Source organism: Balaenoptera borealis, assembly GCF_965194805.1.
Source record: "Balaenoptera borealis genome assembly, chromosome: 12".
Lineage (NCBI taxonomy): Eukaryota > Metazoa > Chordata > Mammalia > Artiodactyla > Balaenopteridae > Balaenoptera > Balaenoptera borealis.
In genome coordinates this window covers 16,983,850-17,004,754 of record NC_138869.1, presented here as the reverse complement: position 1 = coordinate 17,004,754, position 20,905 = coordinate 16,983,850, and the positions used below count along the sequence as shown (strand labels likewise).

The window sequence follows — 20,905 nt, the reverse complement described above, 5'->3', positions numbered from 1 at the left end:
ATTTCTAAAAAAGACCTTTCTACGCTCCAGTGTTTCATTTTCGTTTTTAATTTCCAGTCTTAAGATGTTGCTCATTGAGGTCCTGCAGGGAAGATGATTGGGCCTTCTTATCACACCCTCCTCAACAGCAAGCACATACGATGCTCCTTCCCTCATCGTCTCAGTACATATGTGCCATAATTTTTGGTTAAGTAAGTGCGTAACTGTTGTTTGTGGCTGGATCGTGCAGTGTGTCTCGACTGCATTCCTCGTGTTCCGTGCTTTGGGTTTTCCCTGCAGTTAACGGCGTAGTTCTGTGACACAGCTCTCGGGTGCTGCTCATTCATTCATCCTGTGCTGTGCAGTTCCTCCCGGTGGCTTTCACCACATCAAGTTTCAGTTCCTGTTTCTGGAGCCAGCTCACCGGCTGCAGTCTGTCTTCTCCCATCTGTGCGTCCTAGGCCGGCTCCCCACTCTCATCCTGGCGTTTCCCCGCACCAGATCTTGGGAGCTTCCTTGGCCTCTTACTTATCAGACCTCCTGGTTCCTGATCCCGTGGTAGTCTTTCCTGGATTATGCCCTCATTTTGGTAACCTGAGAGAGCTTTACATGTGTGAAATGTTTTTATTTTACCTTCACACTGATCTGATAGTTTGGTTGGCTGCGGAATTCAAGGCTGGGAATTATTTTCAGGCAGAAATGTAAAGGCTTTGTTTCTCTGCCTTTCCGTGCTGCCACTGAGAAGTCTGAGCTCATTCAGATCTCTCCTTTGTTTGAGACCTGATTATTATTATTTTTTCCCCCTCTTGGATGCCTTTCTGATCTCTTTATCTCTGGTGTTTTTAATTTCAAGATGACGTGCCTAGGCTCGGACTTATTTTTTCATTCATTGTGTAGGGCACTTAGAGCCCCCTTGTGTTCCCCTCTTGATGTCATCCCCTTTGTTAAATGTCTTTCCCTTTGACAAATCCCGTGATGTTGGACGTTGGACCACGGGGACTGATCTCCTAGTTTTATCTTTTGTCTCTTATTTTATATTCTCATTTGTTTTATTTTACTTTCTCTGAGATTGCCTTAACTTGATCATCCAATTTTCCTATTGTATTGGCAACTTTTGCTGTCTTCTGAATTTTCAAGAGGTCTTTCTTACAGTATTTTTGAAAGCTTCCTGTTCTTGTTTCAGATGCAGTATCTTCTCTTATTTCCCTTAGGGCATCAATTATAGGTACTTCGACAATGTCTTTATTTCCTCTGAGCTTGTTCTGTCTTTGCTGTTGGCTTTCCTTCGGTGTGGGTATTTTTCGGTCTCTCTTTATGTTTGGGTGATCTTGTGTGTGCAGAATGACCTGAGCACTTTACTGTAGTTCTGTGTGGGAAGCGTCAGCCGGTTAGTTATGGGACCACCACTGTCAATATCAGGAGGACTTTTCATTAGGAGACGTCAGAGGAATCCTCCAGTGTTACCCAGGTTAGAATAAGCCTGCTTGTTAGCATTTTGAAAACCAAGTGGGGAAAGGGATAGGGGTCATGTTGGTTTTTCTTCATGTTATTTTCATTGTGGTGCATCACTCCCATGGTCATGTGTCTGGTGCCCCAAGGTCTGATTATTTTGGGGTCAGCCTTTCTGGTTAATCTCTGTTTCTCTGCTTGGGTGAGGGAGGCACTCTGGAGGTCTAATTGTTTCTTACACGGATTTTCAACAGTCTTCATATTTCATACCCTTTTCTGTGGGATAACTTGTGCCTCAAATTCCTGATTCTGAAATTCTGTAGTGAGAACTAGTTTGTTTGTAGAGAAGAATATGTATGAGGTTGAGAGAAATTCTAGAACAGACTTTTACGGATCATTAATGACTTTCAGTTCCTAAGGAAGAGATTCCAAACTCCTGCTTGGCATGTAGCACCCTTTGCTGTCTTCCCCTACATGCTGATATGCTGTTTGTCCAGTGTGCTTTCTCTTACACGTATCCCTCTTCCTCTCCATTGTGCCTTTGGTCATCTTTTCTCTTCATCTGAATGTTCTTCTTCCCACATCTGCATGTACATATCCTACTTATTTTTCAAGGCTAAGACCACATGTCCCTCTAACATGAGGCTACCCAACTTTTCCCAGCTGGAGGTAATCTCTCTTCCCAAGATACATGTGGCACTGTATTTTAACCTCATTGATGATTACCAGTAAAGGAGCTGCAGGATGTGGTACCTGTATTTCTTCCTCTGTCAGTCGTTTGCTCAGTGGTGTATATTCTGTAAATTGATATTCAGCTCTTTGCAAACTGGAGCTGTTAAAAAATATTTCAAAGAGTAGCCTGGTTTGAAATTGAAGAACCAGAATATACTATTTTTAAGGGCTCTTCCCTTCTGCCACATGATTTGTCAGATATGCCATTTTTGTATGTCAGACTCATCTTTTTTAATTAAGATGGGTTTATTCTTTCTTAAAAATTATTCTTTGGATCTATCTTTGAATACTGTGGGTGTCTTCCTGTCTCAAGGTATACGTGCACTAGTTGACTGTAAAAAGAAAGAAGATACCTGTCAGGACTAACATGTTTTTTTCAATTCATCCAGTGATACTAAAAACGAATTTTAAAAAAACATATATTTACTTCCAGCTTCATGAAGAAAATTTTGAAATTACTACACTACGGATTGACGTTGCCACTGATGGAAGACATGCTGAGGTCGAATTCACAACTGACTGGCAGAAAGATGCTGAACGCAGAGATCTCACTATAAATTCTATGTTTTTAGGTAATATATGTAGATAATGTTTTAATTCAGTCAATCCGAATGCCTTCATTTTGAGTGAAACCTGCATCCTGGAAATGTTCCCCAGCTTGAGAGGCTGCATTAGTTTCTTCTAAGAGACGGCCTGTTGGTTAAAGATGACCCTGGAGCCAAGATCCCTGGGTTCCTCGGGCTCGGTCATTCTCTCGCTGTAAAATGACGAAGGTGACATTAGCTTCCTGTGCAGGGCTGTTGTGAGGAGTAAAGGAGCTGGTCACCGGCACAGTGCCTGGCACCTTATGAATCGCATTTAAAACTGTTAGGTTTCGGGTCAGAAACGCGCGCACAGACACACACACGCCGTGCCCCTTCTCCCCTGTCGTTGCTGTGCGCACACTCCAGCCTCTCCTCTGCCGGAGCCGGTGGTGCACTTGGTCGGTGACGTCACCTCTTCCGCTGCCCGTTGCCCCGTGTGCCGAGCGCCGCTTCACCGTCTTCTGTAGCGTCGCGTTTCAGGAATTGTCTGTGCTCCGTCAGAGTTGGCGTGTGAGAGGGAACCTGTTTATCATCTCAGCTTAACTTGTTCATGAAAGGAGTGGGAATCATAATGGGAGTAGATGTGAATTACGTTAGTGTTTTGGTGCACAATTGAAGCATTATTTTTTGTCCTTTAAATTTTAGACAAGCTCTTCAGGTTTAAATCTCTGGATTAGAAAAGAGAGATGGAGCGTCCACTCTTCGTAACCAACTTTGGGGCACGGTAACTGTGAAAGGATGAAGCAATGGGATCCACTTCGTGGGATGGGGAAGGGGGCTGTAGGCCCAGATGGGGTCTCTCGCTAATTACATTAATGCCAAATCACTTTTCTACAGCACCTACTCGGTTCAAGGCGCATCAGTGCTCACCTGATACACTTTGGCTCATTTAATTCTCAGAAAAATTCCATAAAGTGGGTATTAAACTCATTCGACAGATGTGGAAACAGACTCAGAGATGTTAAGTACTTGAGCTCAAGTCGTGGAGAGGCTTGATTGGTTTCCGAAGCCTGGGTGATTTATGACCAAAGGCAGCCCAGCTGGAGGCATGTTTTCTCTCCATTAGGGGGTGGAACTCCAGGTGTTAATTTCTTCTTACATCGTTTTTATTTAAACTGCTCCAACTACTGCAGTGTATGAAAAACCTTACAACTAGCTTCTCATACGCACACATAACTAAAAGAGAGAAACTAATAGCCTTTTTCAAGAGACTATTTTATAAAAATAAAAGCTGTTCTTGTTGGTACTACTGTTTTCTAACATTTGCTGAACCCTCATAATGTGCCAGCCAATGTTCTAAGCCCATCACATAAATTTAATCTTCCCACCAACCCTATGAGTAGTTCCTGGTATTTAACTCACGATAATTTGCTCCAAGTCCCGCAGCTGGTAAATTGGAGAATTAGGATTCCAGCTGAAGCAGCCTGGCCCCAGAGGTCGCATCCTTAACCACCACATTATGCTCGCAACACAGCTTTATTTCTCATTTTTATTCATCATGTTTTTTAAAAGGGTATTCAGAGCAAAACAAAGTACACGCCTGTATATACTCAGTAATCCTTACCTTTAGCCCATTTTCCCATCCAGACTTTTTTCAAGCCTTATCAGATAAAGCATTCCTGGTTCTGGGGGTGAGGGTTACTTTGCTTTTCAAACCCTTATTTTCCGTTTTGTCACACTATGTTTTTTTCTTCCAAATTTGATCTTCTCTTTACTGAAAAAGATCTTGTTATTTCCACATTCCCCAGGGAGTTAAGAGTCTCTTCATTAAGAGAAGTAACATGAAGAGACAGATATATACCACATTTATGTTCTACTTTGTAATCGTTATCTTTGTCTCTTTATGTAGTTTGTTTATTTTCATTTCCTGTTATATCTTTTTGAATCTGGAGCCTTATAAATTGGCTCTAAGTGTCAAAATGCCCTGTCAGCCAAAAGAGCTTGGCAAGTGTTAATTAAGCCTGAGTTTACCAGTGTTGTTGCATTTGGGATAATCAAAGAGCATTCAGGTTCAAGAAAATTAAAATGACAAGTGGTTATCTTTTGTAGTAGTGGCAGTGCTTCCTTTCTATGATGCCACGAGGTGAAGTCCCTCTTAGGCTCACAGAGCTCCCAGTTTGGGTGGTTGAATGGTACCTGTGTCTTTGCTCAAAGTGTTTCTCTTTTTCCTTCTTAGTTCTCAGGGTGACCATCTGTCTCAGTTTGCCTAGGACTGAGCTAATTCCTGACATGCGATTTCCAGTTTTAAAATCAGGAAAGTCCTGGGATAACTGGGATGAATTGATCACTTTACTCATACCTGAGGTTTTATGTGCTTTATATTAAAATTGTTTTGTTAGGTTTTTTCATTTTGTTCAACATGTGAGAGAGCATATTGTGGTAGAAATTGGTTTACAACATTTTGAATGGATATTAGGTTCACATGGTTCAAAAGTCACAAAGTTTAAAAGGCTGCTTGGCGAAGTGTCACCATCAGATTTACTGTCCTCTTGCTGACAGTGCAATAAGACTTGGATCCTTGCCAAGCTGATACAAATCTGGAAGACAGTATCTCATAAACTTGCATTTCTTATGACTAAGGTTGAAAATCTTCATTTTTAAAGAGGCTTTTTGTATTTCCTGTATATATTTTTAGCTCATTTTTCCATTTATGTGGTCTTTTTCTATTTAAGAGCTTTTTGTAGATTATCGAAATTAGTCATTTGTCTTTATGATACAGACCGAAATGTGTTTTTCCCAGTACGTCATCTGTCTAATGCTTTGCATTGTGATGTTTTTTGCTATGCAGGCATATCTGATGTTTTATGTAGTTGGATTTATTAATTTCTTTGAAGGCTCTGGTATTGTGTTTTGTTGTTTTTTTCTTGGTAATTATATTTTGAAAGTTCGTCCCTATTTCAGGATTATAAAATTTTTTCCTGTGGTTTATTATTTATTACTTTTAGTACTTAATTTCTCCAGATAGTTTTTACTACTATGTATTTTTTCCGGGTTATTTTGGTAGTTCTTGTTTATTTTCCATTATTCACTTGAAAATCAGCTTGTTTGACGTTGTCTCAGCCCACTTCATACTGGCATAGGTCTTATTTAGTTCATTGAGTGTATTGTCTTTTAATTGCTGGTGTAAATGCAGCTTTTTATTCCATTATATCTTCCATTTGATACTGGATATAGATGAATGCTATTCATGTGTCTATTTCAACCTTGTAACTCTTCACTTTGCTTAGTTTTTACTGTTTGTGATAGATTTTAGCTAATTTTCTTGAGTTTTCCAAATTTTTTCTCAGTTCCTTTTAATTTTTTGAATTGAGGTAGTAATTGAAATACAACCTTAGTTTAAGTATACAATATGATTTGCTACTTGTATATATTAAGAAATGATCACCACAAAAAGTCTAGTTAACATGTGACACCATACATAGTTGCAGAATTTTATTCCCCTTGTGATGAGAACTTTTAAGGTCTAGTATCTTATATGTAATACAGTTAATATTGTTAACTGTAGTCACCATGCCGTGCATTACCTCCTCAGGACTTATTTACTTTATTGCTAGGAGTTTGTACCTCTTGACTCTCTTCACCCACTGCACCGGCCCCTGGCCTCAGCCTCTGGCAACCGCCAGTCTGTTCTCTGTCAGCTTGTTTTTTTAAGATTCTATATAAAAATGAGGTCATATGGTATTTGTCTTTCTCTGTCTGGTTTATTTCACTTAGCATAATGCCCTCGAGATCCATCCATGTTGCCACAAATGGCAAGATTTCATTCTTTTTTATGGCTGAGTAATATTCCATTGTATATGTGCCATTGTTTTCCAGTTCTTAGTGATTTTTCTTCCCTCTTTTCTAATGAATAGGTTTCGATGGTACTTTATTTGACTACTTTAATGGTTATGAAGATTTAAAAAATAAGAAAGTTAGATTTGTTGGACAAGCTAAACAGAGGATACAAGAAGATTATCTTCGAATTTTAAGATATTTCAGGTAAGGATTTCTATAAATTACATTAATGATACAGTTTTGAATACTATTACCAGAGCACAATTCTGATCATGTGAAATGCACAGCAGGTTAGTGTACACAATGGTGACATCCCAAATGTCTGTCTCCAAGAGACAGGATACTGTGGCTCATGAGATAATACTTAGATACTGCATCTTTTCATTGTCCAAAACAGTCACTTGCTCCTTTCTGTGATGATCTTTTAAATAATTCAGCTTTAAAAAGGTCTTTTTTTCTTTTTGATTGAATATTTTCTGCACCAGTCATTCATTACACAGATACTTGAGGGCTTATCACAAGCCAACCCTTGTGCTAGGTGCGTTGAACAGAGTAGTGAGTGAAATGAAAGCATGCCTTCATATGGCTTACCGTTTTAGGTGGTCATGGGAAATCTGTCCGAAGAATTGGGAAGGTATGAAATGCATTTGGATGGTTTTGTGGGTAGCAATGCTTTTTCAACTCTGAACTCTAACATTTAAAAAAACTATTGTAACTGGCTAATTTATGTCTACTGATATTAATTTTTCACTGGTTGGGATCACTCTCAGAATATTCTTTGACAGAGTCTACATATTTTGTCAACAAATGCTATCCCTTTAGACTTCAGTGTTTGCAAACCGTCTCTCTTTACAAATAATAGGACACAGACTGAGGCACAGCCATAGCCATTTAGTCATTTAATTTAGATCACTAATGAACTGAATTTTGAAGATACGAGTGGTAAAAACAGGTACACTTTAATGCTTCCAGTTCTGAGAGCCCATGATACAACACTCCCTTGTCTGCAGCGAGATTTGTTTTATTTGAAGCTCTTAATTAAAAGTATTGATGTGTACAGACAGGCAATCTCTGAGGGGTTAAGACTCCTCCAGCATGGCATTTCAAGTCTTGTTTTAGTGCCTGGACAAGACTGCTCTGGTTTATGCATCCACCGTCAGTACCAGTTCAGAGACCTCTTTTGCTGGCCATTCTAACGTTTCAGTCAGTGATGTGAAAGTGCACTGAGGAGGGGGTCTGGTTCCTGCTGACTTTAAGAAGGTTACGTACACTTTATTGGACCTCAGGTTTTCTCATGTGAGAAAAGAGAGAAGGTGAACTGACCAGATGATTGTTAAGGTCCCTCCTAGATCTAACTACTTCGCTGTTGTTTCTGATTAAATAGATGTCTGCAATAGTACTGGTAAAATGAAAAGCAGATTTTTCTGGTGAAACACCAGCATTAGAGGTAGTACACTCTGAGACTTTTGCTTTGTAGGTTTTATGGGAAAATTGTAGATACACCTGGTGACCACGATCCTGAGACTTTGGAAGCAATTGCAGAAAATGCAAAAGGCTTGGCTGGAATATCAGGAGAGAGGATTTGGGTGGAACTGAAAAAAATTCTTACTAGTAACCACGTACATCATTTGATTCACCTCATCTATGACCTTGATGTGGCTCCTTACATAGGTGAGTCCAACTTAAAAAATGTTTGCCTTTTTGGCCACGAAACACGTCTGGTTTAAAAATTTCATAAGAAAAAAAACGTTTACCAATTCTAAAAGGAAAAATGGAGTATTTTAAAAGATGGTAATAAACTTTGAGGCCAGGAGTAGGACAGTTTTTTTACGGGTAGGGGACAGCACAGAGAGAGCACATTGTGCTGGAGCACAGTGGCCTCTGCACTCAGTCCATCCTGGGTTTCAGTGAGGCTTTGCCACTTATCAGCTTCGTGACTTGCGTTATTTCCTTACGTGTTAGTTTCTGAATCTAACAGAGGGGTATGAAAGTGACGGCATCTGTCTAATGGAAGGGCTGAGAGCTTCCGGGAGTTTAATACACGTAAAGCACGGAGAAGACCTGACTTATACATGGAAATAGTTCAGTAGGTATTAAAATTAATATTCAGAAGCAACAGCCGGTGTTTGCGACGTGGGAGAGGACAGCAGCAGTGTAGCAGTGGTTCCTCTGTAACATGGAGCAGCAGACTGGACCCCTAGTGAGCCCTGGTGCCAGGGCATTTCTGCAAACGGAAACAGGGTTTGCTTAAGATGGGAATTTATTTTATTAAATGTATCCTCTCTAAAAATGGGTGAAAAATGCTTTTGTCCCTACAGGCTTGCCTGCTAATGCAAGTTTAGAAGAATTTAACAAAGTCAGTAAAAATGTTGAAGGTTTTTCCCCAAAGCCAATGACTCTCTTGACCTCACTGTTCAAAGTACAGGATGATGTCACAAAACTGGATCTGAGGTTGAAGATTTCAAAAGAAGAGAAGAATCTCGGTTTATTTATAGTTAAAAACAGGAAAGATTTAATTAAAGCAACAGATAGTTCAGAACCTTTGAAACCCTATCAAGACTTCATTATAGATGTAAGTATGTTCTAGGCTTGGTCAGAATATAAATCATCTTTGCTAATTGTGGAACAAATTTATTAATACTAAGACCCACAAAGTATTATGTGAATTTCTTTTATTTTAAATGAAAAATTTCACATTGAGCATTTATTTAAATTTTAGGATAAGATCATTAGCAAGTGTGGTAATGTTTGATTTTGGCCCTTAAGTCTAGAGAATCTGATGCAACTGCTCGTGTGTGTGAACTCCTCAAGTACCAAGGAGAGCACGGTCTTCTGAAGGAGATGCAGCAGTGGTCCATTCCTCCATTTCCTGTAAGTGGCCATGACATCAGAAAAGTGGGCATTTCTTCTGGAAAAGAAATTGGGGCTCTCTTACAGCAGTTGAGAGAACAGTGGAAGAAAAGTGGTTACCAAATGGAAAAAGATGAACTGCTAAGTTACATAAAGAAGACCTAAAATTGATGAGAGCTGGCTACTAAAAAAGCAGAAACGTTTTGGTAAGACTAGTTTTTTCCCCTCCGCCCTTAGTGAGAGTTAAGAGACTGGCATAGTGAGATTTAAGAGACTGGAATAAAAGCCAGCTTAGAGGATTTCTTCAGAAGAATAAAGGTCTTATTTTGTGAAATACAATTATATTTCAGGCACTAAAGGAAAGTCTACGTCCTCTTAATCTGATTTATATCACTGAACCTTGTAATTCTTTTGGAATAGTTCCTACTGAGGAAAAAAAAGAGTTGGCTTCGCTTAATCTGTCTAGGTTTTTTTTAAAAAGTGGGTTTTTTGGTTTGTTTTTGCACAGGGCAGTACTAAGATTAATCCTAACACGTGGTAATAACTGTTTTGAAAAAGATGTTGCTTAGTATTTGCAATTGAAATACCTGGTTTAATTTTCTACAACGATTGTGTATGATAAGTGTCAGTTTTTATCTGAATTCCAGAATAAACCTGTGCTTGAAAATAGCTGACAAATTTGCATAAAGTATCGTATATAAAACGTGAAGATCAGATGTGTCCCACGTGGCCGTCATTCCTACACCCAGGACTTGACTTGTTCTAGGGAGCTGTAGTTTAGTATGTAGTTGATACTTTTCTCTGCCATAATGAACGATTTCTGTAACTTCCTGCTAAGCCGGGAAAGATTAGCTTGAGGGTTAGTCTTGAGCCCGTTATTTTAATAAACATTTCCTTTGGAATTTGGAAGATAAATGTGGGTATCTATATATGTGTGTGTATATATATATATAACAAACAAACAGGTGCCATATATATATATACATAGTGACAGTACTCCTGTCACTTTAAAGTAAAATAAGGGTTATGGCCTTTTGCTCTTTAAAGATCTGAGGCCAGATGCTTGCAGTGGGTGAAGAGGTGTATCACACACAAGTATTATTTATTCTGACATTTTATAATTTTCCTTTCTGTGTAGCCACTCATAGCATCTTTGTGCGCTACTGGCAAATAGCAATTTTGGACCTTGATAAAACAATTTTGAAAAGCATATTTCTGTTAAAGCCCTGCTAAGAGGAAGTGTGACAGACAAACACTCAGTGTACAAACAGGGAGCCTCAGAAACGACTGCACACAGGTCAGTAATTAAACGTCTTATAAAATAACCCACTGAAATATTTAAGTATATTAAGATATATTTGGAACCAACACTGTAGAATTCCTACTGTGCTATGTAGGAAGTATGCAGATTTAGCTATTTGAGGTCTGGCTTCATCACGTATAAAGAGACTTTTTAAAATAGTATATGCGTGTTTTTATATACCAGGAAATTTTATTTGCAAGTGTCAGTAAATAATATAGAACATTCTGAGATTACACTCTTCAGGGGGCAAAATGTTCCCTCACTACACCTGGTTTAGAGGACGTTTTAGTTCAGTGTAAGACTGACTATGACTATATGAACAAATAGTAGAGTCATTAAAAACCCAAGGTTATTACTAGTTGTAACAAAGTAAAGGTTAGGCATATCGAATACAGAAGGGGCACATGCTAAAAAACCGACAGCGTCCTTGAGTTGCTTTTCATTTACTCTCTTTTTACATAAATGTGCAACCTTATACTCAGTTGCGGATTCCAGGCTAGGCAGTCAAAACCATTGCATGTTTGGAAAAAGAAAATATTGACAAATTCAAACATGAGAAATTTAACAGTCCGTTTTTGGCCACATCCATCGTACCTGATTAGGTGAACTTTTCCCAATGAATTATGTAAAGCAGTGAAGGAACATCAAAATTACGCAAATGTAAAAGGATCCAATAAACCCCTTGAATGTATAAGCAAAGAGGTAGGTGGCAAATCAGTCTGTCTAGAACTTTATCTTAAGAATTATTTCTTACACCTAGATTATCCGCTTATGAGTAGATATTTTACATTATTTAAACAAAGAACATGTTTAATTTAGTTTTGCTCTTACAGTTTACTTACAGAGTTTCTTTAGTTTACATTGAACAAAATAGCCTATAAAATACATTAGCACATCTCACTTGTAGGAAGGGGACGTGTTTTAACATCTGTGTTCCACAGTAGTCTAGGTTCAAATGAAACTTTGGAACAGAATAACCAAACACACAAAATACTATTTTCACTAACAAACAAACATGTTAGGAAAGGAGAACTTTTATTTTGGGGCTCAAACTGTGTACTTTAGTTTCTCTGAGATACTGATTTGTAAATTTTGAAAGTATTAAAGAAAATCAGAAAGAACAAAGCCCTTTTAAAATAATACACACACTGCCTTGCCTCTTTCAAAAAGGGACCGTGCTAGTGCTTGGCACCCTAGCTTTTGGAAACTTCTGCTGTTTTGAGCATTGATACAAACGTGCCATTCTGTTCCATGTATCAGGATCAAATGAGGAACCCTCACATTTTAAGAATTTATAGGAATTTCAGGTATGTTTTGTGCAGGGAATACTCTCACCAGTTTCACAGATGTCTTCATGTCCTATCAGATCCCGCAGAATAAGAGCACCAAGCTCCTAAAGTAGGTAACTCCCGAAACCAAGTATTCTAGACTGCTTTTCATCCTCTTCAATAGTGTATTTTAGTCTAATCTTCAAATACTGTTGTTTGTTTGACTAAGAAACTGCAACCTTCCATGTAATGTCGCTTTTTACTTAGGTATGCATCAAAAGCAGTAATTTCCAAAGCAGACCTGATGTTAGAATACTGATTTTGCTAAGGAACCTTATCCCTACCGTATTCGTTTATAAGCAGAGTATTATTTTGTCTGGGCTTATGTCATCTTCAGTGTCTGGGATCGTGGGCAGCAGAGCAGATCGAGTCAAACCCCAGAATTTTTGAGGTAACATGTCTTTTTTGGTGGCTGTAAATTTCCATCCAATATGGCTTGCACAGATCCTGCACTGGGCAATGGTCCAGGCGAACCTATAAAATTAAGGAAAGGTATCAGCTGAGGCTGTGTATCCCAGCCTATCAACCATATAAACCTGTTTGTTAGGAAGACAGATCTTAGAGCCAAATTCTAAGGATGGGGAAGAAGGAATACTCTTGAGTTTGGATTTATACAGTTTCCTGAAACAAACCTCACAAAAAGATTTTCTAGTTTGTATGGTTCAGCGTGGTAATGCGTCAGTCTCTATATATATGTTACTTGATTGTGCTCTTAAGCTGTGCTTAAATTTTTTTTCTCCAATGCCAAGAAAGAAAAAAAGAATAAATAATCTTATTAATACAGATGTTTTTATACAAGTTGCTGGTTGCCAGGACCACACTCTAAATTGCATCTGCATTTTCTTTGTTTTGTATTGCACTCAAGTTAGAAAACAGCAACCACCAGTAGAAATACACACTTTTGTGTGGGTTACAACTGGGGATGGGGGAGGTAAGTGTTTTTCTCACGTAAGAAAGATTTCAGGACTACTCTTATAAAATGAGAATGATTTGTCAGGTAATTCATCCAAAAATACAAGCCATGGCATTACAGAAAGAAAACCCAAACAAACCAAAAGCCCAAACCATGTAATGGTACTTTTTCCCCTGGATATAGCCCCCATTTAGTATTTATGTTATGTTAACATGTTAATTCTAGTTTTCGTCCTTAAGAAGGATATCAAATAAGACTGGACAATCTAAGTGATATGGTTCTAGGTCCAGAAGAGTAAGTATAAGCACTAATCCCTACTCAGCTTGCCTCTTTCAAAATAAAAAGGCTGAGCCAGTATTTGGACAGATAATAGGGGGTCTTGAAGATAATATGGCTCAAGGAATCTGTCATACTCTGAAGGGCACTGGGCTAAAGCAAAAAACAAAACAAAACATGCAAACTAGAAGAAAAGCAAGCATGGTTTCTGTGTGTTTGGTGTCTATCACTGCTTGGGTAACATTCTCTAGTTTAACACTTTACAGAATATGATACAGATACACAGTGGACCCTCGATCAACACAGGGGTTAAATCCGCCTATAATTTACAGTTGGCCCTCATATCTGCGGTTCCTCTGCAACCAACGATTCAATCAACTGCAGACCACGCAGTACTGTAGTATTTTTACTAGTGAAACATATCTGCGTCTAAGTGGATGCAAGCAGTTCAAATCCACGTTGTTTAAGGGGTCATACAACAGTTGATTTTCAGATTGAGCTGACAGGAAAATGAGTGTGGATTGTGGATTAAGTGTATAGTTAATCTGAGGAGAAGTGCAGTTGCCACCTTCTTTCTCCCTAACATTATATTCAGTGAGACTGTGCAAGAAGAGCTTTTTCTAGCCGTTCATGAAATGAACATTTAAATAGAATTATTCACTTCATTGTCTATTTCTGATTATAATTCTAGCAGCTCTGCTTAGGACTCTGGGTTTTTCTTCCCAATTAAGGCAAAACCAAAAAAAAGTGACCACCACCACATTACCCAGGAAACCAGCTGTGCTCTGTAGAAGGCCGGCCGATCAGATTCAAGTTGCAAGCCTTATACACGGTAAGCGTCTCATGCACGTATCCGTGAGGATTCACATAAGCTGCCATCGGCCCACATAAGGATAAACTAAAACAGAGAATCAGCACAGAGGACAAGTCAAGTCAAAATGGGGTGGGGTGGAAATAACATATTTTAAAAGTTCACCAAGAAACAAGGTTCTAAGAGCTATAGTTTTTAACCTTTTAGTTAAAACTAATAATAATAAGAGGTTGGCAGTCAGCCCAGTTTTATTTGGTCTAAATGTTTTCCATGATGACAAAAAGGAAAAAATACTGCTAGTTTTTAAAATCTTCCTCAAGATAGACATTGTAAAATATATATGGACTCAGCTTCCCCTAAAGGAGCCTGAGAGGGGAAGTCCAATGACACGTTTCCACTTGGTCATTCTTGGGCATCTGAGTACTCTGCAAACAGCAGTTCTTCCCTTCTTGATTTATAATGACTTTTTGTCAGAAAAGCATCAGTACACGTTCAGAAGCATGTCCTCCTTTATCTTTGACGCTATGTGGCGAAACTGATATTTGAGTGAAATATCATGGTAGGTAGGCACTAAGAAGATATCCTCTAATTGACAGATTTTCAACAAGGAGGTGGGGGGGGGGAGGAGAGAACTGCTCAGCTGTTTTACTTCACCATGCTCATTACCTATGAAAAATCCCTTACATACCCCCCACTGTTGTTCTGGCCAACATGGAGTTAATTCCCCCCCATTTCATTTGCTGAGTATTTGTAATTTAATGGAGGGAAATATATGGAGAACCGAAATACGGTCTTGCCTGTAATGGCAGTTGGAAAAACGTATTCAGATCTATACTAAAAATGTAATAAAGATCTCACCTGAATATTTCATTTTTGGTTGTTATTTCTGTTTCTTGACATTGTTTACAGCAAAGAGACGTACACTAAAAAAATTTGAGAGAAAATTAGTGGGAAAATGCTCCCAAGGTGTTGATCCCTCTGATTATCATATTTTCCTTCCAGCCATTCAACAACATAGTTTTAAAGATGGAACAAGAAAAACACAATCTGAGATCTAACACACATTCACTCACAAAACTAATGACCTTCTAGGATAGAGAAATAGTGACTGATATATATATATATAAAACCATACATGGTTCATGTAGAAATCAAGTGTTCAAAGTCTGAATGAAGATCACATAAAGGTTGTTATATCTGAGGAATGCAAAACAATTCAAGTTTCTGTCTTATGATCCCAAATGAAATACATAAAATAATCCTTTAAAATATTTTTAATGCCAACCATGATGATTGATGGACAACTAGCTCTCTAATTCCACGACTACATGAATGGACCCTACAGATCGTTCTAACAGCGCACCCTCACTCTCTAGACTGACTGAACGTGGGCATCCGAACATATTCACTTTACTCACTTTATTCATAATGTCTAGTTCACAGCGAAGTCGTTGGATCGCACTACCAATTTTAAGGAGCTGAATTCTTAATACATCATCAATAGGAAGACAAGCAGCTACTCTGTAAGAAAAATCTTAAAGACATGGTGGGTTTTTCAAACTTTAAACTTAGGAAGAAGTTAAGTATCAGGATAGCTTATGAATGCGATAACATCCTTTTGAAATAAACCCTTCTCTACAGGGTTCCCAAAGAACACATTTCACACAATTATAAACAGTACTACAGTATACCAGCTCTTAGGAAGTTCTACAGTGTAACTTCTTTTCCCATACTTGTTTTTGTAAATGTCTTTTAAATTAAACATGAAATCAAACCCATGTTAGAATAAGTCACTTATTTGCTATGAGACTAGAAAAATAGCTAAACTGTACCTAATTAACAGATCTGTAAGTAAGGTAATAATAAGTCGTGGTACTGCACTCACTTTTAATGGCACCTTGGAGACCAGGGAAAGGAGAGTCTTCACACTCAAGTGTTTTTGGATGCAAGCCATTTATTGCAACTTGAACTTTTTATGAAAACCTTGCCTAAAATAGGAGTGCTCAGAGAATTTAAGACCTTTGCTACTATTAACTAAAAAATACTCATTTTTTTTTGTAATTGCTCAAAGCAAAAGAAGTGGGTATGCTTTTCAGAATACTAATTAAAAATTTTTTTTTTGGTTTCATTTTCATTAAACAGAAAACATACAAAATTTCTTTCAGTAAGGCATCACAGGTCACAGGAAGGAAACTGATTTTTCATACCTATTGGATTTGAAGGAAGAGAATCCTCTTTCAGATTTTCATCCCATTCGTGTAGCTGTCTCTTGATTCTCTCCATTAAGGTTTCCTTGTTTTGTTTGAAACAAAAGTAGCCATAATAAGGTTCACAGACTTTTTACATTTTACTGGCAGCTTGTCAACTCAATAAACCTAATATATTAGCAGCAATTTAAGTCATCACTACCTAGTAAAATTCCGAGTTTAAATGTGTCTGTTTTCTTAGGCAGAAGTGATGGAAGACCCAGCTTTGCCCAGCACTAGGCTGGCTTTCCAGGCCTCTCCTCCCACGCTCTGGCTATCTCAGAGGCCTCCTCTTCCCTTTTCTAGGAAGCCTCTTCTGTCGGTCCCTGTAAGCTGCACCCGCACTTGCTACCTACACACCTTCCTTGGCACTTAACTACATAAGATGCTCACTGTCTTTTCACCAGTGGACGCAAAAACGACTCTTGTCTATTGTGTGTTTGTAATGGCTCAGAAGCTGCTGAAGGGCAGACGGAACTGTTGTTTCCTTTAGTGTTGCCCATGTGGTAAGTGCTCACAACCTATGGGTTTAGTTTGCCCAGGGCTCCATATCTGTGGGCAGGCCGATTCCCTAAGCGAAAGGCTAACATTTGTTGAACGTCCGCAACATCCCGAAGACGATAACCCATTTTATAGATAATCAAGTTTTGCCCCACACCACAGGAAAAGTAACAGAAATCAGGCTTTGAACACAGTCTTTGTGTCTAAAAGCCAGATTCTCTGAACTATTCCAGCAGTCTCTTAATTTTTCAAGATGTCATGATGCCTAATAAAAAAATCTGAGGTGCAAAAACATTGGAGGATGCATCAATTAGTACACTAGGGATCAGGAAATTGAAGTTAATATACTTGTTTAGGAAAAAACCAAAACATTGTTGAAGGATTCTTTATTTTTCCTAAATGTAACTAGCCCTTGACTCAGCAAAATTTCAAATGCTTAATAAACCCTAAAATGCCTCAATATCTTGTCCTGAGGTTGCAAGCCACTATAAACTGAGGGAAAACTAAAAATCTATCACATTGAGAGCCAAGTCTATCCAGCAGTATGATTCCTGCCTGTTCCACTTAAATGTAATGAATGGCATTAGTTCCAAAAATAAAACCGCACTGGGTATGAAAGCCTATTTTGTTCTAATGACCCTTAATTATGCCATGGCTTGCCCCAGGAGCACAAAGTTCAAGGTAAGTTACTTACAGCATCATATAAGGAATACAGCCAGCGAGGCCATGAAGTCAAATTTGCACAATGAAACTTTCTCTGAAAACAGGAAAAAAAAAAGTCACTTAAAAAACACCACAGAATCAAGATCTTGTAGTAGAAAGGAACACGTTTAAAAAATGATCTTGGCCCAGGAAGACTTTCTAATTTCAAAAAGATGGAAAAGCTTGCAGATAATCCCATAATAGACGATTATCTATTATATTTGACAATGATGTTTTTACTTGAATTCCTGCAGCATTTGAATGTTGCGAAGACCCAATAATTAAGATGTCAGTCCTCAGAGTATATATTCAATGCAATACCAATGAGATTGGAACTTAGAAGTATAATTTAAAGTTCATCTGAGAGAACAGATGTGTAAAAACAACCAAGAAAATCTGGACAGGGAAGTGTTCTATAGGACACGAAAACAGGATTGAAAGGATGCACTGCGGTTGTAAGCAACCTAACCATCTCTCAACAATAGTTAAATACAACAGAATACTTTGACACCAGAGAAGATTCTGCACCTGACCAAAGAATGTATAGAATATAAAGAATGATCACGTTTTCTTAATAAAACAAAACCTACATATGTACACATATTTGTAATTTTGTACACAAGCTGTCAATTGACAGAGGGCATGACACATGAAACTGGGTGGGAAAGGGGTACGGGAGGTCAGAAAGAACTATCAGAGTGGAACAAGAAAGGCAAGATAACCTTTAACAAAATAAAAGGGAAATCCTACGCTTGCACCTGCAAGACCAAGTGAGTGGGTGCGAGATGGGGAGCGTGGGTACACGGCACATGCAGAGAGGACTTGGGGTCTTAGCTGATGGTTGTAAACTAACCAGCGCGCTGCAGAGCTCACCCCCTACTGCCCCCACAATCTTATTCTAGCGCTATTAGAAGAAGACTAGGCACTAAGATGAGACAGTAACGTTGCTCTTCTGTGATGGTCAGAAATGGGAACTTTCCCTGTCAGGGGCCAGGATGCTGAAGATAGGTCTAGAGTTCACACTAGGGATGTGTGTTTTGGAGCTGCCTCTCAAGAGGATGTGATACTTGCTTACGAATAATTCAGAAACTGCTACGTGGATGAGGACACACTTGCCCTCAAAGGCTCGTGGGCTACAGCTCTAACCAATGGATTCTTATTAAAGAAGAATTTTTGGCTCAATATAATTCTTATGTTTGAAGCTTCCCAAAGATGGTCTGGGATGGCCTCTGAGCACATGCTCAGGTAGTGATTTAAGCCTGAGGAGTCAGACCAAAACCTAACGCTAGTAAGAATTTTTTTCAGAGTCCAGTTACAGAATAAAAAATGCTAACAGCCCATCAGGTAACTGAATATTCAGTAATAGTAACGGCAACCACTTTACATGTCTTAAAAGATTTTGATAAGATTGGCAGTATTATCACCCCAATTTAAAGGTAAGGAAACAGGCACAGAAGGATGCTTGCTCAAGGTCACAGCTGGTAAATGGGGATTGGCTAGGACGTGCATTCAGGGGGTCTGACTCCAACCGTTACTTATTCAACAAATATTTTGAGCACCTAGGATGTACCTGACATTATTTTTATGCATTTGGTGTATACCAATGATTAAAAGCACAGCAAAGGAATAAAATCATTGCCCTGTGGAGCTTATGTTTTAGTGGGGAGAGGCTTACTTTCTAGAGGGGTACACTTAGCATTACGAAATGACAAAGATCCAATGAAGTTTCAGTTTGGATGACTGACACACTCTGAATTCAGTCACTAATATATACTTTACACATCAAAATGATCACTTTTGTGATACAAAAGCAAGTAATTTGACACCCACAGAAAGATAAAGAGAAATTAAAATAATTTATTTATATATAAACATTACTCCTTACTATAATATACAGCGAATAGGATATGAAGGGCAAGGCACCATCAGGGTCAGTGTCATGACCATCCGATCTGCCCCTACCAGGCTTTGTGAATGTGAACAAGCTGCAGCCTCAGGTCTCTGTTCCCTACTTTTCAACGTGAGGCGGCCTCTAAAATTCTTTATCAGGATTACCCTGACAGATTCTACAGTTCTATTTACAAATCAATTAAATATACGTACTACAACCTTAATATTTCACCCTTTAGAAAGTCAACTGTACAAACTGAAGAGAAGTAAACCAGAAGAGATCAGCTAGCTTTTATTGAACTGCCAAAATTTAAGCCACTTCAATATCCTCAAATTTAAGAGTTCCATTTAGATTCCTGGCACAATAGGAAAGGCCCGACTTTTATCTGGGTAATACTGATGATAAGTCCCAGCATTTATGGGCATTCTTCAAGTCCATCAACACCATGATTCACTTCCTAAAAGGGCTATACTTCAGGAAAATTTTAATACTAGCCAAAAAGTTAGGTGCTTAAAAGGGACCAATGACTGATTCTCCAACGAAGTAGTATTCGCTCCAGGAATAGGATTTACTCCTGAAAGCAGGCAGAAAGGCCCTTCAAATGACTGTCTGTTACGTGCAGGTAATCCATCACATTTTTTCCATTTTTAAGCCTCATAACTATAGCTTCGGCTTTGCCTCCCAACAATGTAGAATGTTCAAAAAGTGTCAAACTCCACTTAAATGGTTCTTTGAAGTGCAATGAAATTGGAAGAGTAATGTGAAAGGCTAAGTGTGAACAGTAAAATGTTACCACTGGTTTACATAGTGACCAAAGGTGGTCGTTTGTTGTATTAACACCTATCACACTCAGCAATGTAAATGATCAAAACAATTTATCCAAATAATTCAAGCTTTTGAATTTTTGAAACAAGTTTTTGTTTCCTTCCTTCCTTCATCAAATCCTACTTGCTTATAAGAACTGGAATGGAATGGCGAGCTTTTTCTCGATCCCGAGGCTTATAAGCTCACAATGGCAGATGGGCAACTATAAGCTTAAGGTGTATGCCAGGGAAATCACTACTCTGGTTTGAGGAAATCCCTGAATACACACAGCCACGATTTCAAGACTTTTCTTCTCTCTACGATAAAAATAGACAACAAATATCATTGCTCCTTCTGCTACTATTATTATCCTGGAACAAGGCAACAACAGATTCTAATGGCCACGTGCAAAAGTTAAGAAGCAGTAGTAGCCAAACAAACCTTGAATAGAGAAGAGCAGTGAGGGGTTACTGGTCATATTTTTACTTACAAAATTATACACTCTCCACAGTTATAGCAGTATCCTGGTGAGGCATAAACAAACTGATCACAGAACAGAAGAAAAAATAAAATAAAAAACATGAATCTGGTCTATAATAAGGTAGCATCTCAGTGAGGGAAAATATGACCCTCTCAGAAAACGGTCAAAGGACAACGGAGAGCTACCTGGAAAAAGGAGCACTGAAACCATAGCAGGACAAACTACACTTGGATCAAAGCTTACATTCTAATCATTAAAGACAATGAAATCGGCAGTAA

At 38.6% G+C, this 20,905-nt stretch overlaps 2 protein-coding genes across 18 annotated transcripts in view; one reads left to right on the top strand and one right to left on the bottom strand.

Annotated features, from left to right (window-relative positions):
- TRNT1 (tRNA nucleotidyl transferase 1) overlaps positions 1-20,905 on the top strand; it is a 49,735-nt gene that overhangs the window by 7,105 nt on the left and 21,725 nt on the right. For 7 of the 10 annotated variants that reach the window (XM_082345378.1, XM_082345379.1, XM_082345383.1 and 4 more), the window contains exons 4-8: positions 2,594-2,732; positions 6,599-6,725; positions 7,999-8,192; positions 8,840-9,093; positions 9,288-10,040. In XM_082345378.1, the coding sequence (XP_082201504.1) occupies positions 2,594-2,732; positions 6,599-6,725; positions 7,999-8,192; positions 8,840-9,093; positions 9,288-9,536 (963 nt within the window). In that variant the 3' untranslated portion in view covers positions 9,537-10,040. Of the gene's footprint in view, positions 1-2,593; positions 2,733-6,598; positions 6,726-7,998; positions 8,193-8,839; positions 9,094-9,287; positions 10,041-10,509; positions 10,690-13,922; positions 14,873-20,905 lie in introns of those variants that run through there. The other 3 variants (XR_014232285.1, XM_082345384.1, XM_082345385.1) reach the window with 3 other exon arrangements.
- CRBN (cereblon) overlaps positions 9,177-20,905 on the bottom strand; it is a 101,792-nt gene continuing 90,063 nt past the window's right edge. For 6 of the 8 annotated variants that reach the window (XM_082345376.1, XM_082345373.1, XM_082345369.1 and 3 more), the window contains 6 exons: positions 17,444-17,506; positions 16,210-16,294; positions 15,421-15,536; positions 14,861-14,925; positions 13,958-14,089; positions 10,838-12,476 (listed from right to left, as the gene is read on the bottom strand). In XM_082345376.1, the coding sequence (XP_082201502.1) occupies positions 12,296-12,476; positions 13,958-14,089; positions 14,861-14,925; positions 15,421-15,536; positions 16,210-16,294; positions 17,444-17,506 (642 nt within the window). In that variant the 3' untranslated portion in view covers positions 10,838-12,295. Of the gene's footprint in view, positions 9,430-10,837; positions 12,477-13,957; positions 14,090-14,860; positions 14,926-15,420; positions 15,537-16,209; positions 16,295-17,443; positions 17,507-20,905 lie in introns of those variants that run through there. The other 2 variants (XM_082345370.1, XM_082345372.1) reach the window with 2 other exon arrangements.